This window comes from Triticum aestivum, chromosome 3A (assembly GCF_018294505.1).
Source record: "Triticum aestivum cultivar Chinese Spring chromosome 3A, IWGSC CS RefSeq v2.1, whole genome shotgun sequence".
NCBI lineage: Eukaryota > Viridiplantae > Streptophyta > Magnoliopsida > Poales > Poaceae > Triticum > Triticum aestivum.
This window is the reverse complement of record NC_057800.1, coordinates 12,284,652-12,300,897: the sequence shown is the minus strand read 5'-3', so window position 1 is coordinate 12,300,897 and position 16,246 is coordinate 12,284,652. Positions and strand designations below refer to the sequence as shown.

Here is a 16,246-nt window from a genome sequence, read left to right as displayed (position 1 = left end):
GCAACAACAGCGAATAACTGGAAGACACCTGGCTCAACGGTCTCGGGGCGTCACAACACTCCACCACTACGAGAGGATCTCGTCCCGAGATCTAGGATGGCACCGGAGGGAAAAAGAAGAGGAAGAGAAGAGGTAAAACTAAGTTGCTGCTTTGACAAATGAGTGAAACCAATGAACCTTGAGAGGTTGATCAAATTCGAGAAAAGAATACAACGAAGGTGAACAAGGTCGAAAACACTCCGTTAGCAAAGAGGGACAAAGAACATTGTGAAAAAACCTTGAGGTTGAAGGGCAAGATATATATTGAAACCACTCCGGTTAAGTCAAGATAGAGAAGGATTAAGAATGATATAATTTGGACATCACTTCGACTGAGAAGGGAGTCAAAACTTGATAAAATGGGAAGAACTAAATCAGAGGGCACAACACGCTGGTTAAATGGTCAAGCATGAAAAGAATATGATCTTGGCGAAAATGGGGTGATGGAACAAAGAGAGCAACAACACAATGCCTCCAGAAGAAGGAATCAAAGGTAGATCGTCGGAACAAAAGAACGGAGAAGAAAAAGACAACTTCTTCCACAATTGAACTTAGAAAACATCCTTGCACGAAAAGATTGCATGAGGTGTTGGGAAATCAACAACGAAAAGAATAAGCTTATAGTGGGCTTATGGAAAGCCTCTCAAAACTATGAGGTGAAATTCTGCCACTCACGGAAAAAGAATTTGATTGATAAGAACAAGGAGACGAGAAACTTATCTCACCGGAAGGATTAATGAAGAATTTGGAGCATTTATAAGCACCATAATTAACAACAATCCTTAGGGAAAGTTTTAGGTGAAATATAATCCAAGATACTTCAATGAAGAGATTGATGGATTTAAAATATCCCATTCTTGATAACATGTGAATAATGAAACATGAACTCAAATTATCAAGAATGACATAATACCACCTCTATTGATACGGAAGGAAGAATTGCACTCCGGATTGCAAAATGAAGAATGCTTGAGCTCCTCTGGAAAGAATGTTGATGAACACTTGGAGAAGGAATTAAATCATTGATGAACCATCATGTAGATCTCCATGAAGAACTCCGGTAAACAAAAAGGATAGCGAAAAGAAAGAGAAGTTGAAAACACAAGGTGAAACCTTACAATGGTTAGATGGATCTTCATGATGAGAAAAATTGAGAGAGCTTGGAACTCCGGGAAAAGAAAAGATAAGGCATTTCGAACCGAGAATGTGATAAGATGAACCTCCGGAATAAGGAATTAATCACTTGGATGAAAACAAGAATAATAATTATGTTACGCGTATCCTTCACCAATTTAAATTGATGACAAGCAACAGATTGCATACAACTTATTCTCGTAGAAAGGATTAAGATAGCTATAGCGTCAACTTGGAAAGGTCTTCAACGAACCACCGGTAGGATTGAAACAATGAATAAATTGATATGATACACGAAGGAAGAAGAATCTTGAACGAACCACCATAGGAATTGCAAATGAACGAATAAAAGATAATGAAACACCGGGAAGAATTAGCAATTAAACAAAGATGCTTGAGAGAATTTAGATCCATGGGAACGAAGAGATTATGAGCTGATTAGAGAATCCTTGATTTAGACACCGGTATGATTTAGAGTATGAGAGCTGAAAGCTGGAATGAATAAATCTTAGATGATGGGCTCCGGATAATCAAACCGAACAGAATCTTGAATTGCTCCAGATAGGTGAAAAAGAATTCTCACAATCGAAAACAATTATGAGAGGATGGCAAACAATCTAGAGCCATGAATCTTGAGAGAACGGATATGATTTGGAGGGAAAATCTTCTTCTGTCTTCAAAATCTGGGAATTACGATGGAAATAGACACTTCGGAATGAATAATAGAAAAGGTAGAGCCAATGATGAAAAAGTGTGAAAGATCTTGGAGAAAAGCATGTGACTGATGATAACTCATTCTTACGTCAAACTTGGAAAATAATTTAGGATAGCTCCGGGAAAATAAGAAGAGTCAGGTAAGATCCTGGGAAAAGACCTGTGGGTTAGGGCCCACTCAAAAGATACACCGTAGAACGATTTGAAGGAGAGATTGCACAGGTTGAATTAAATGGCTTGAATAAGATAGGACCTCGAAATAGCTTGAACGGATGCAAAGTGGAAAACACGAATCTTCGAGATAACTTGAACACTCCGGAACAAATGGATAGCGAGAAGTGGACTGATAATGAGGTACACCGGCATAAGAAAAGCATTGGACAAAAGAGAAGACAATGCTCAATACCGAAGTTTGAATTGAATCCACCGGAGAAGGAAAATGAGTGAGGAATGACGAACTAGAAGAGCATCTTCATGTGAACCACCGGGTAGAACATTGAAAGAAAAGAATGAAGAGACTTCACAAGAATAAAAGGATGCTTGCTTAAGAAATCCGAGTCCTTAAGGAAAAAGGGTGGGAGGGTGGGAAAAACAAAGGCAACTTGGAGACGGATGAAACAAACACCGTTGAGAAGAAGTGATAATTGATCTTGTGGAAGTTGAAATGATCGGATCCACTTGAAGAGAAACATGTTGGTTTAAAAGAAATTGGCATGACAATCTCGATTATCATGAAGGATTAGTATTCCCATAGAAATATGAGAACACCATTTAGGAAAGGTATGGAATCCACATTTGACTTCGAAGCAACTCGAATACCACAACTCAAAACAAAACAAAGGATTGGCTTGCAGAATAAGCCAGAACAAACATATGATAGAGATTTCGTCCGAAGTTTTTGTGGTGGGGCCTACACGGGCTCGATGGTACAGCACCATCATGTACAAGGCAGTGCACATGACATACGAAGCGTCCCCGAGTCGGCATAGTCAAGGACTCTTTAAGACACAACGAGACCACTGTAAAATCGACCGTGAATAGGCGGACCACTAGACGTCGAACCCCAATTTCATATCATACATCTGTCGAAAAGATATCCTAAGAGCTACTTGAATTCCCACTTATAAACTCCCGAAATTTTCCGGTTATGCAATCAGGTGTTGGGGATACAGGGGAAGCATAATATCTCACCCAAAACTAGCAAATCCTACATCCAGCTGTATCCATCCTTCAACACATAACCAAGAAACCTTCGGAAATCGTCTACCTCAACCTTCGAAAAGCATTCGTTATACAAGTTATGGCAATACTCCCGAACTCCCGCCCCAGTACTGGGTGGCGTCGAGGTTATCTCACCAACAACTACATAAAAGAGATTTTCGATGTCGGTGAAACTAAACTCAGGTATTCCAGAACTGCAACGATAAAATTGTGACGACAACACCTCGAAGCTCAACTCCCCGGGACACTGCCACAACCCCTAAATGACAGGAGGCACCAAGAACAATGTTCTCGTCACAAAACCATCGGAACGATTCCAAGATACTCGCGTGATCCTAAATTTTTTTAGTGAAATTTGAGAAGAGAAGAGACAAAACTCTACGTCAGGATGCCTCACCAGAGTGATGAAGAGACTGGGGAGTAAAAAGAATTCCTAAACTCTCCAATATATAATTCCTAAATGACTCAAAACATTTTTCTAGACTCAACAACGGCTGCTAAAAACGATCAAGCAGTGGGGGCTCCTAAGGTCGGGGAAGGCTCTGATACCAACTTGTAACGCCCTCGATGCGGCTATATCTCCCACGTGTCGAAGCACGACTTAGAGGCATAACCGCATTGAAAGCAATGTCGCAAGTGAGGTAATCTTCGCAAACAACCCATGTAATACAATAAGGGGAAAAGATACATAGTTGGCTTACAATCGCCACTTCACACAAGTACATGAATAAAGCATTACATCATCCAAATACAATCAAGGCCCGACTACGGAGCCAAAATAAAAGAAGACTACCCCAAATGCTACACAGATCCCCGATCGACCCCAACTGGGCTCAGCTACTGATCAACTAGAATGAAACAACACAAAGGACAAGATCTTCATCGAGCTCCTCCTTGAGCTTGGTTGCGTCACCTTCTCGGTAACATCGGCACCTGCAAACTGGTTTTGGAAGTATCTGTGAGTCACGGGGACTCAGCAATCTCACACCCTCGCGATCAAGACTATTTAAGCTTATGGTAAGGTAAAAGTATGAGGTAGAGCTGTAGCAAGCAACTAGCATATATGGTGGCTAACATACGCAAATGAGAGCGAGAAGAGAAGGCAAAGCATGGTCGATAAAAGTATGATCAAGAAGTGATCCTAGAACATCCTACGTCAAGCATAACTCCAACACCATGTTCACTTCCCGGACTCCGCCGAGAAGAGACCATCACGGTTACACACGCGGTTGATGTGTTTTAATTAAGGTCAACTTCAGGTTTTCTACAACCGGACGTTAACAAATTCCCATCTACCCATAACCGCGGGCACGGCTTTCGAAAGTTCAAATCCCCGCAAGGGTGTCCCAACTTAGCCCATGAAAAGCTCTCACGGTCAACGAAGGATATACCTTCTCCCGAGACATTTCGATCAGACTCGGTATCCCGGTTCTACAAGACAATTTCGACAAGCTAAAACAAAACCAGCAACACCACCCGAATGTGCCAACAAATCCCGATAGGAGCTGCACATATCTCGTTCTCAGGGCACACTGGATGAGCAGTCCGTACAACTAAAACCAGCCCTTGAGTTTCCCCGAGGTGGCGCTACAAGGGGCTCTAGTTTGGACTAACACTCAGAGGAGCACTGGCCCGGGGGGGTTAAAATAATGATGACCCTTGGGCGCGCGACCTCCAAGGGAAAAGAAAAGGCTAGGTGGCGAATGGTAAAACCAATGTTGGGCATTGCTGGAAGAGTTTTATTCAAGGCGAACTGTCAAATGGTTCCCATTATTACCCAACCGCGTAAGGAACGCAAAATCCGGGAACATAACACCGATATGACGGAAACTAGGTCGGCAAGAGTGGAACAAAACACCAGGCATAAGGCCGAGCCTTCTACCCTTTACCAAGTATATAGATGCATTAATTAAATAATAGATATCGTGATATCCCAACAAGTAAACATGTTCCAACAAGGAACAACAACTCCATGTCCCAACAAGGAACAAACTTCAATCTTCACCTGCAACTAACAACGCTATAAGAGGGGCTGAGCAAAGCGGTAACATAGCCAATCAACGGTTTGCTAGGAAAAGGTGGGTTAGAGGCTTGGCTTAACAATATGGGAGGCATGATAAGCAAGTGGTAGGTATCGCAGCATAGGCATAGCAAAAGAGCGAGCAACTAGCAAGCAAAGATAGAAGTGATTTCGAGGGTATGGTCATCTTGCCTGAAATCCCGCAAGGAAGAAGAACGAGTCCATGAAGAAGACAAACGGACATAGTCGAACGCATCCTCACAACACGACGTTACCGGAATCAACCCGAAGAAGAAGTACACCGGAAAGAAAGCAAACAACATAGTAAACAACCAACACATGAACATGGCATGATGCACAACCAAGTATGATGCATGTCCGATTTAATGAAGCATGTCATGGCAAAAGTGCACAAGCAATCCTACAAATTAAGTGGACCTCGATATGCAATGGTGCATATTGATGAAACACCACGACAAGTTATTTAGTTTGATCTCGTTTATGTACCCAGCAATATTAAATGTTGATTAACATGGCAAGGGGTGAAGCATGATGAAACTATCTAATCTAGGCAAGTTTAAATGAGGCCGGAACAACAGAACAACAAGTCCGGAAACTCCTCATATGCATATATTAGGTTTGGTACTGTTCTGCCCTAAAAATTATTTTAGAGTTGTTAAACATGCAAGATGAGTGCACCATGTTAAACTAGGCAAAATTCTACCCCATTTACATATAAAGTTTATTAAATTTCGAGTTACGGTTATTTAGTTATGAATTAAATCATTTTAGCAAGTTATTTAAACAAATTTAAACAAACAACATTTTAAACATTTTAAACATGTATGAAAGTTGCAAATTATTAAACTAGAAAAAATTCTAAGCAACTTTCATATGTAATTTATTTAGATCCGATGCACGGTTGTGAAGTTATTAAATGCATGAAATTTAGGGACCTAACTGTAAAACAACAGTTTTCTGGATAAAAGGGAAAATCGCAGCGCAGGGAAGAAATAGAAACGGGCCGAATCTGGGCAGCCCAACAGCAGGAAAAAAAGAGGGGCGTCAGCGGGGTGGCCTCACCATGGGCCAAGCCCAAGTTGGTGGGGGAGGAGGCGCGCTGGGCCTGATCTAGAGCCCAGCTGGCGAAGCAGAGGATCTAGCGGCTCGAGTTGCTAATGCTCGTTTCTGAAGAACAGAAACAACAACAGGGGAGCAGCGGCGCGATGTAGGGGCTTGGCGAGGCGGGCCCTGGACGATGTGGCGCAGCGGCGCTCGGGCGACTCTGGCAGGATGAGGCTGGGAACGCAGGACCTCGCCGGATCTTGCGGAGGCGGCGACGAACGGAGCAAGATGGTGGCGCAGCTGCAAGCCATGGCAGGGAAAACTTCAGAGAAGTGGCAGAGAGGGAGAGCGACGGACGGAGGGAGGCGGACCCGGATCCGGTCGCAGGTGGTCGTCGGGGTCCCGTTCCCTGCCAGAACGAAGCGGAGGCGGGCTGGCGGACTTGGCGCTCCAATCTTCGATGGGGCGCGGCCATGGCGTGGTGCTTCTGCGAGGAAAACAAAGAGTAGCGAAACGTGAGAAGGGGAAGGAAGGAACCATATGAAGGAAGGGACGGGAGAGGTGGCGCGACGGGGCCGGCCTGGACATGGGCTCTGGTCGTCGGAGCACGGGCTACAGCAGATGGGAGGCCCGGAGGAGCTGCAGGCAAGGGCGAGGTGCTTGGCGGGACGACAGACTCGGCTCTGTTGGTCTTCGGGGAGGACGAAAGGGAGGCACGGGAGCTCGGGGACGGCTCGCCTCAATCTGGATCGAGGACGACTGCAGGCTGTAGGGGTGGATCGAGCAGAAACCGGTGAGGTTGGTCGGGGATGGATTGGATCGGTTTGGTGGTTGGTTGGGCGCTGAAAACAAAGAGAGGATGGATCCCGAGATGGAGAGGGTAGGTAGCTGGCGACAGGCAGGAGGGTGGATGGGACAAGTCGCCTAAAATTTAGGGTTGCCCATTTATATACGTTATTGGATTAGGTTAGGTGGGTATTCGGTCCGTCCGATCGTAACCGGGCGGTCGAGAAAAATAGACTAAGAAGTCCAATTAACAAAACGGAGACGCTTTGTAGATGTTTGGGGATGATCCGGACATAACGGTGACGACTGCCCAGGTCGGGTCCGGGGAAGATTCGGACGCGCACGCGAGGAGGGCCGCGCGCTGACGAGAGAGGTTAGGTTGGGCCTGGCGGTAAGCAGCGGACTGTGTAGACGGTCTCAAGCTGAAAGAAAAGAAGAGAGAGACCCGGCGACTGTTTCCGGAGACCGAAAACGTCCGACGAAAAGACCAACTATAATGCCGCTATAGTTTAACGGTTGGGCTATCAAACAAACTCCGAACGCAGTGAAATTTGACAGGCGGTCTACCTACACTAAAATAAGACTACACGTCAACTCTCATCCCATTCCGAGAATATTTTCCAGCCACTTATAAAATAATATTTCGGACGTGTCGCGGGCGCGTGCAAGTGTGTCTGGACTCAGAACGGACAACAGAAGGAATGGGGAGACCGGGACAGATGCAAGTTTTGAAAACATGATGATGCAATGCACATGATGACATGACAAAATGCAACACGCAAGCAAATGACAGGGCAACAACAACGAATAACTGGAAGACACCTGGCTCAACGGTCTCGGGGTGTCACACCCTTCTTCAGCCCTGGTGCACTTGGTTGCCAAGTTGAACAACTCCATGGAAGTGCACAGGTCTTCATGCATCGCCAGCTCCTCCTTCATCTTGACGTCGCGCACGCCGTCGGAGAAGGCTGAGATGATGGCCTCCTCGGTCACCTTGGGAATCTTGAGGCGTGCGTTGTTGAAGCGCTAGATGTACTTCTGCAGGGTCTCTCCGGGTTGTTGCTTGATGCGGCGCATGTCGCTCACGGCGGGTGGCCGGTCGCGAGTACCTTGGAAGTTGGTGATGAAGCGGGTGCGCATCTCGTCCCAGGAGGAGATCGTGCCTGGAGCCAGGTTCAGGAGCCAGGTGCGGGCCCCGTCCTTGAGCGCCATGGGAAACCAATTCGCCATGACCTTATCGTCTCCGTTGGCAGCTTCGATGCCCAGCTCATAGAGCTGGAGGAACTCCGCAGGGTCGGCCGTGCCGTCGTAACGAGGAGGCAGGTCTGGCTTGAACTTGCCGGGCCACGCGACGCTGCGTAGCTCGGTGGTGAAGGCACGGCAGCCTGCGGTGGCCACGGGAGGCCTTGGGTGACGGAGAGCTTGGTCTTGCATGTCCGCACGCACTGGAGCTGGGAGCAGCGCGGGGTCTTGACATGCGGGAGCAGGAGCATGGTCGCGACGTGCTGGAGCAGGGAGCGCCCGGGCGGCTTCTCGCGGGCGAGGGACTTCTTGGCAGCTCTGCTCTTGTCGCGCTGGCACCTGACAGAGTGGGTTCCGCCCAGGGGCCATGCGCCTTGGAGCCATGGCGCCTTCTTGAGGAGGAGGCGGCTGGGGCGCTGCCGGAGCTTCGTCGCCCATGCGGGGCGGGGTGCGGTGCAGCGGAACGGACGGCGCAGGAGAGCCCCCTACGGCGTGGACGAGCTCGGTGACGCGGTCGAGCCATTCTTCGTTGACGTCGTCGACGGGACGGTAGCGCAGGAGCTCGTTTGCCGCGATGAGCGCAGCTCGAGCCTCCATGGGTGCGCGGAGCGCGCGGGACGAAGAACCAGCTGGGGTGAGCGAGGAAGTGGCGGTGCGACCGTCTTGCCGCACAGACGGATGCTGAGACGACGCTTGCTGCTCGTCCCCCGCCGGGCCGGTGGCGGCGTTGACGGCAAGTGACGGGGAACGGCGAGGACGCCCGCCGATAGGAGCCGTCTGGGCGACGCGGGAAGTGAGAGCGGCCCGGCGCTCGACGCGGGCCCGACGAGCGTCAGACATGGACGCGATGGTCGGAGGGGAACGGGGTGGTGGAAGACGAATTCCGGGGCACCCCTACCTAGCGCGCCAAATGTCGGATTTCGGGTTCCGGCAGACCCTTGAGGTTCGAACACTGGGGTGCGCGCGGAGATTTCGCCTTCTACCTACCTTCACCCCTCCGCCTCGCTAAGATCTAAGCTATGGAAAGAACAGCACAAGAGACACAGGGTTTATACTGGTTCGGGCCACCGTTGTGGTGTAATACCCTACTCCAGTGTGTGGTGTGGTGGATTGCCTCTTGGGCTGATGATGATGAGCAATACAAGGAAGAACAGCCTCGCGAGGGTTTGTTCTTGGCTGGGGGGATGAACTGCTAGGAGGAGTTCAGTCACCCTTCTCTCTCTCTCTCTCTCTCTCTCTCTCTCTCTCCTCGATTCTCTCTCTGATTTCGATCCGATCTCTGATCTCCGATCTCCCCTCTACCCTGTGGGTGGCTAGTCCTATTTATAGGCAAAGGCCCTGGGCCTCTTCCCAAATATTGAGCGGGAAGAGCGCCAACAATTGACCATTTTGAAGGGGAACATCCGGTACACTTATCCTGACTAAAGTTGGTCCTCGCCTGCCAAAGGCTCTGGTGGTGACGCTGGCTTGGGCTCCACAATGACTTCCTCCCTGCCGTTGGACTGGTCTTGGTCTCATTGCACCGAAACAGGTGCCTTTGCTTGATGCTCTCGCCTGCGCTTGCTCCCTTTGCACCAAAGAGGAAAGGAGGACACTGCACGGCTGGCGCCTGCCTGGCGCCTTTGGTCGTCATGGCTTGCGTCACGTGCACCTCGTGAGGTACCCCGCCTTGATCTCGCCGCCTCCTCGCGAGCCAGCCTGATGAGGCCGTGCCTGAGGAAGCTCCGTGTCGTCCGCCCCGCGAGGCTTGGCCCCTCACGAGGGTCTTGGGTCTGTGTTGATGAAGATGGGCCGCGCTAGGCCCCCTTTTGAGCCACGCCGCAGGCAGGCAAGTCTGGGGACCCCCGTTCCAGAACGCCGACAGGCTTGGCTTTCGACCTTCAAAGGCTGATACATCACTTTTCTTCTATAAGAAGGGAAAAATAATCATCTTTATGTTGGTATATGTTGATGATATTATTGTGGCCAGCTCATCACAAGATGCGGTCAGCGCACCGTTGGAAGATCTTAAGAGAGACTTTGCACTTAAAGACATTGGCGATTTGCACTACTTCTTGGGAATAGAAGTGAAAAAAGTAACTGATGGGATAGTCTTAAGTAAAGAAAAATATGTGTCAGATATATTAAAAAGGTCAGATATGATGAGTTGTAAAGTTTCAAACATGCCACTTTCAACTACTGAAAAACTTTCCAAGGAAGAAGGGGAGCCCTTGGGAGCCGAAGCAGCCACAAACTACAGAAGTGTGGTAGGTGCTTTACAGTACTTGACACTTACAAGGCCTGACATATGGTTCCCTGTCGACAAGGTGTGTCAATTCTTGCATGCCCCTACTCTTCAGCATTGGATTGTAGTGAAGAGAATTTTGAGATATCTTAGAGGTACTATGAGTACAGGATTAAAATTCACAAGGTCAAACTCAAATGTGGTAAGTGCCTTTTCAGATGCAGATTGGGCAGGTTGTCCTGTTGATAGAAGGTCAACTGGTGGCTTTCCTATTTTCTTTGGACCAAACATCATATCTTGGAGTGCACGAAAACAAACCACTGTGTCTAGATCCAGCACTGAGGCTGAATACAAAGCTCTAGAAAATGCCACGGCTGAGTTGATATGGGTTCAAACCTTGTTTGCTGAACTAGGTATAAATCATTCTTCTGTTGCACGATTATGGTGTGACAATATTGGTGCTACTTATCTGTCAGCAAATCCAGTGTTTTATGCAAGAACAAAGCACATTGAAGTAGACTATCATTTTGTTCGTGAAAGAGTAGGCAAGAAGCTATTGGACATTCGTTTTATTCCTACTAATGATCAAGTTGCAGATGGCTTTACTAAAGCCTTGTCATGGCGCGAATTGGAAGAATTGAAGAACAATCTCAACTTGATAAAGTTGTGATTGAGGGGGCGTGTTAAAGTATGTATTATAGGATGTATACGGTGTACATATAAATCATATACATGTGTGGGCGTGTGCGTGTTGTATTCAGGTAGTTAGGATATGTTTAGGTTGATCTCTATCCTTTGTATAGATTATGACTTGGAGATCAATCCTACAACAACCTAACTACCTAAACCCTGTAATCTCCTCTGCCTATAAATAACACGCAACACGTCCCTGCTAAGGCATACGCTTAACCCATCTTTACAGTCATTTATATGTGCAATAACTAGGCCCTGGACAGACCCTATAAATATACTTCATTAAGATTTACTCCTCTATTTACTTCTTTATTATTTTGGGGATCGGCGTGAGATGCCCTAACTAGCCCTAACTATCCAAGTCGTACACAACTATGGCATATACAGTATATACAAGCCATGCACGATACGTTCCTAGACTAATGACCCGACAACCTTGATCGCACTGAACCCTAATCGGACTCTCAACCAGGAAACCACCAAATAAATACTAGGCTCACGTATTGGCCTACAAAGCACTACACCTTCCTGATCCAAACACAATTTGAATACAGTTTGTGTAATTCACATCTAGATGTTTTTTAAGGATGTCATATCTAACCTCCCACAAGTATATAATGCATCAACAAGAAACAAAAAAAACTAGAACAAAAAAATAGACCACAAACAAAGTGAAAATCAGCTTAGATATGACATAACTATGTCACATCAAGATGTGTCCTAGACAGACATTTGAATAAGTTGGATTTTCTCCGCCGCCGCCACCGCACAAACTGCAGCGATGGAATCATCGGTGCCAATGGCTGTGTCGACGTGCACCTCCGAGACGGCGACGGGCAAGCACGTGTTCAGGATCGCCGACTACCATATACGCAAGGGTTTGGGCGTCGGCGAGTACATACAGTCCGCCACCTTCGCCATCGGCGGCTACGACTGGCGCGTTCGCTACTACCCCAATGGAGCCATATTCCCGGAGTGCAGCGGCTATGTCTCGGTCTACCTCGAGCTCCTCACCAGGGACGCCAAGGTCAGGGCGGACTACGAGTTCAGGCTCATCGACTCGGGTAGCACGCCACCGCCGTCGCCAGTGACACATCTGTTTACTAACAAGTACAACACAGTCGACCCGGATGAAGCACCTGCTAACTATGGAGCTCCCAGGTTTATGAAACAGCAGGAGATAAAACCGTACCTGCGGGACGACTGCCTGGAGATTGAGTGTGAAGTCCTCGTTATCAATGCTATAACAAAACTTGAGGTGCAGGAGGTGCCGCCCTCGGACCTGCCGAATCATCTCGGAAAATTGCTGGATGGCAAGAGAGGAGCAGATGTGACTTTTGAGGTTAAAGGCGAGGTTTTCTCTGCTCACAAGATTATGCTCGCCACGCGATCGCCGGTCTTCGACGCTCAACTCTATGGACCCCTGAGCGATGCTGATGCTACGAGTAAGAACATAATCGTCAAAGACATGGAGCCCCCTGTTTTCAAGGCGTTGCTTCACTTCATCTACACGGATTCTCTGCCTGCTATGGATGACGTTGATGATGGTGAGAGTGAAGACATGGTTAAGCACTTGCTCGTGGCTGCGGATAGATATGCCATGGACAGGATGAAGTTGATGTGTGAAGATATTCTATGCAAGAGCCTTGATGTCGAGACTGCGGCGACCACGTTGGCTCTAGCTGATCAGCATCACTGCAGCAAGCTGAAAGATGCTTGTGTTGAATATATCCTCTCTTCAAACAGACTGAATGCTATGGTGGCAAGCAAAGGGTACGCACACCTCAAAAGATCATGTCCTGCTCTCATGTTTGATGTCTTTGAGAGGGCTACCAAGTCTCGGAAAATTTAACTGCTCTTGGAAGTATCCCTGCCTTTGGCATCATTTAATGGTGTAAACACTTCCCTGAAAAAAGTCTGAAGGCAAACAGGGTTCCAGAGAGGTGTGAACTTAGCAGTTGAGTTGAGATACAATATAAATGAAAATGGTGATCATCTTCTAATTCTTGATCATGCCGGATTCGGACTTTCCTGACGTAATTTGCAGCTTGGTCGACGTCCCTGATGCAGTTACCTTTTTTGTTAACAGAAGAAGAAGCAACTAAACCAAACAAGTCTTCTGCTCCACTTACATAACATATTAGCATATCCTAATCCAGTCCATACCACATCCCGATCTTACCTCGGATCGCTACCACTCGACAAAAAGAAGAAAATGTTGCTACGAAGGAAAATGTGGCTCACTGATGTAGACATCATCCAAGTCCTCTTGCTATCCTTTACGGGTGTACTTGAGACGGTGTTTCTGTTTCAAACAAAAACACAACAAGGATTAGGATGAAGATAACTTAGCATCAATCAATGGTTAGTACGATGGCTGTCAACTATCATATCATATGGCACTAAAAAGCCAAAATGATGCAGTTGTTTCAAATATTGTGTGCATATCTGGAGACGCTTGCTGTTGTCAGTAAAATAACAGGTATTAAGATGTTAGAGTTTTTTCATATCTGGAGACGCTTGCTATTGTCAGTAAGATATTTTGTAACAGACTACAGGGAAACTTGCATGATATTGTTGCTGCCTGGGTCTATACTTTGTGGATAATGCATCAGATAAATGTATAGTTTTGATTATGTTGCCTTCTTTCTAAGGATAACAAGGGACAATTCCAAACCCAAATGGGGCCCATTATCATGTTCAAATTTTTAGTTGTATAGTTGTTTCACCTGCTTCTTCTATTCCTCAATAACGTGTTATCAAAATGTTTTGACATTTAGGAAGGAGTATGCCACTTCAAACCCAAATGTGCTTCAGAAGGCATGCATACTGAATAATGAGTGAAAATGAACTCACAGAGAAGTTGCAAAGAGGCATTTTCCGAGAATGAGAACCATACATTGTCATCCATAAACATGTACATGGAATCATTCATATAAATTGAACTTTTTGTATGTTTTTCTGACTTTTTCTAGATATACTATTAGGAATTTCATGGCCACTCTATCCATTGAGGGTTTAGGGTTAGGAATTTCATGGCCACTATATCGTCTGCCACTAATCTCATGACTTTATCCCTATTCTGGTGTGATGTTGTGGTCACACCTATCATTGGCTCTAGATACATGCTATTGTTGGAATAAGCCACGGCGTGTGTGGTCGGGCTCGTCGGGCGCGACGGATGCAAGCGGGACGGGCGGGACACACTGGTGCCGTCGGGCTCGTCGGGTTCGTCGGGCGCGTGGGTGGCGCGCGGGACGAGCGGGTCATGCGGGACGCAACAGCGTGGCGTGTGCGTATGTGTGTGTATGGGCAGTGTATGGCCCGTGTGCGTGCGTTTGATTCACTATCGTAGAGTGGTTAGTTGCAGCGGGCGCTGGCTATGCGTGGTGGTGACCAGGTATTACGGATGAGTAGGTGCTCACGTTGGGAGAAGACCGGATCACCAGGAGCATGGGCGTGCGTAGGTGTTGTAGCTACAAAGCCGGCTGGGGCGTGTGTTAGTGCATGCGTCGGAAGAGGCCAGAGTGTGTGCCTGGTGTGAGTCCGGCTATATAAGCCACGTATTGGTGCTGTGTTTGAGTTGGTACTCTGGAATAGAAAAACGGGGCCGTGAGTGGCCGGGTGAAATCCAGTGTATCCTTCTCCGTTTTTTTCTGTGCTCCTACTTCTTCTACCTCCATCCATCCGTGTGAGAGAGCGGTTCCAACAATTGGTATTCAGAGCCACAAGGTTCGAGAGACGGCCGTGGCGCGCGGTGGCGTCCGCGGCGTGCGCGGCCGACATGGAGGCATCGGTTGCGGCGTGCGGCGAGCGCGTGGCGACAGCAATGCGCGTCGAGTCCACGGCTATGCGGTGTGATGTCGTGCGCGTGAAGGGCACGACGGTCGTGGAGACGAGAAGGTCGCGAAGGACCTGCGTGGTGGCGCAGAGGTCGCGACGGCTCGGCACGACAACCGTGAAGGCGCGTGGCACGAAGACGTGGCGTGGCGGCGCACGGGACTGCAGGCTGCTGCAAAGGCAGCGAGCGGCAGCTTGTGCCGGAGACGCAGCGGAGGCGTACATGGCGACGAGGCGACGGCGACGAGCCAGGGCCCCTGTTGGCAGGCCATGCGGCGAGGCCGTGGCTTAGAAGGTGTGTGTTGGAATAAGCCACGGCGTGTGTGGTCAGACTCGTCGGGCGCGACGGATGCGCGCAGGACGGACGGGACGCACTGGTGCCGTCGGGCTCGTCGGGTTCGTCGGGCGCGTGGGTGGCGCGCGGGACGAGCGGGTCGTGCGGGACGCAGCAGCGTGGCGTGTGCGTATGTGTGTGTATGGGCAGTGTATGGCCCGTGTGCGTGCGTTTGATTCACTATAGAGTGGTTAGTTGCAGCGGGCGCTGGCTATGCGTGGTGGTGACCAGGTATTACGGATGAGTAGGTGCTCATGTTGGGAGAAGACCGGATCACCAGGAGCATGGGCGTGCGTGGGTGTTGTAGCTACAAAGCCGGCTGGGGCGTGTGTTAGTGCATGCGTAGGAAGAGGCCATGCAGTTAGTGGCTGGTGTGCGTGAGTGTGTGCCGGTGTGAGTCCCGCTATATAAGCCATGTATTGGTGCTGTGTTTGAGTTGGTACTCTGGAATAGAAAAATGGGGTCGTGAGTGGCCGGATGAAATCCAGTGTATCCTTCTCTGTTTTTTTCTATGCTCTTACTTCTTCTATCTCCATCCATCTTTGTGAGAGAGCGGTTCCAACAACTATGCCTTCCATTTTTCACAACTTTTAATCACGTTTGGTTTTGATATCAGTTTTTAACATTTTGTAATTTTGGCAAGTTTGAAGCAATAGACCCATAGTCTCACGCCCTGTCTTGTAAAGAAAAGTGTCCCCGCAAAATGCATTCATCAACCTTAGTTCCTCACTCATCACGCTGGACAAATCAAGCGATATCAAGCGCAATTATGTTTGGCTTTATGCGTTTCTCATCAGACATGTTGAGTACATACTGACTTTAGACATGCTGAGTGTACACATGCCGTGTACAATTCATACGAAAAAGGGCTCCTCCCTTCCCCTCCTTACCCCCCCCCCCTCCGCTTTGTATTACAAAGCAACCAGCCAATACA

At 48.1% G+C, this 16,246-nt stretch overlaps 1 protein-coding gene across 1 annotated transcript; it reads left to right on the top strand.

Annotated features, from left to right (window-relative positions):
- The first annotated feature begins 11,896 nt into the window (after positions 1-11,896).
- On the top strand, positions 11,897-13,081 carry LOC123057540 (BTB/POZ and MATH domain-containing protein 1-like). Its single transcript, XM_044480490.1, has 2 exons — positions 11,897-12,074; positions 12,156-13,081. The coding sequence occupies exons 1-2, from the start codon at positions 11,920-11,922 to the stop codon at positions 12,988-12,990; spliced, it is 990 nt and encodes a 329-aa protein (XP_044336425.1). The 5' UTR covers positions 11,897-11,919; the 3' UTR covers positions 12,991-13,081.
- Positions 13,082-16,246: the final 3,165 nt, after the last annotated feature.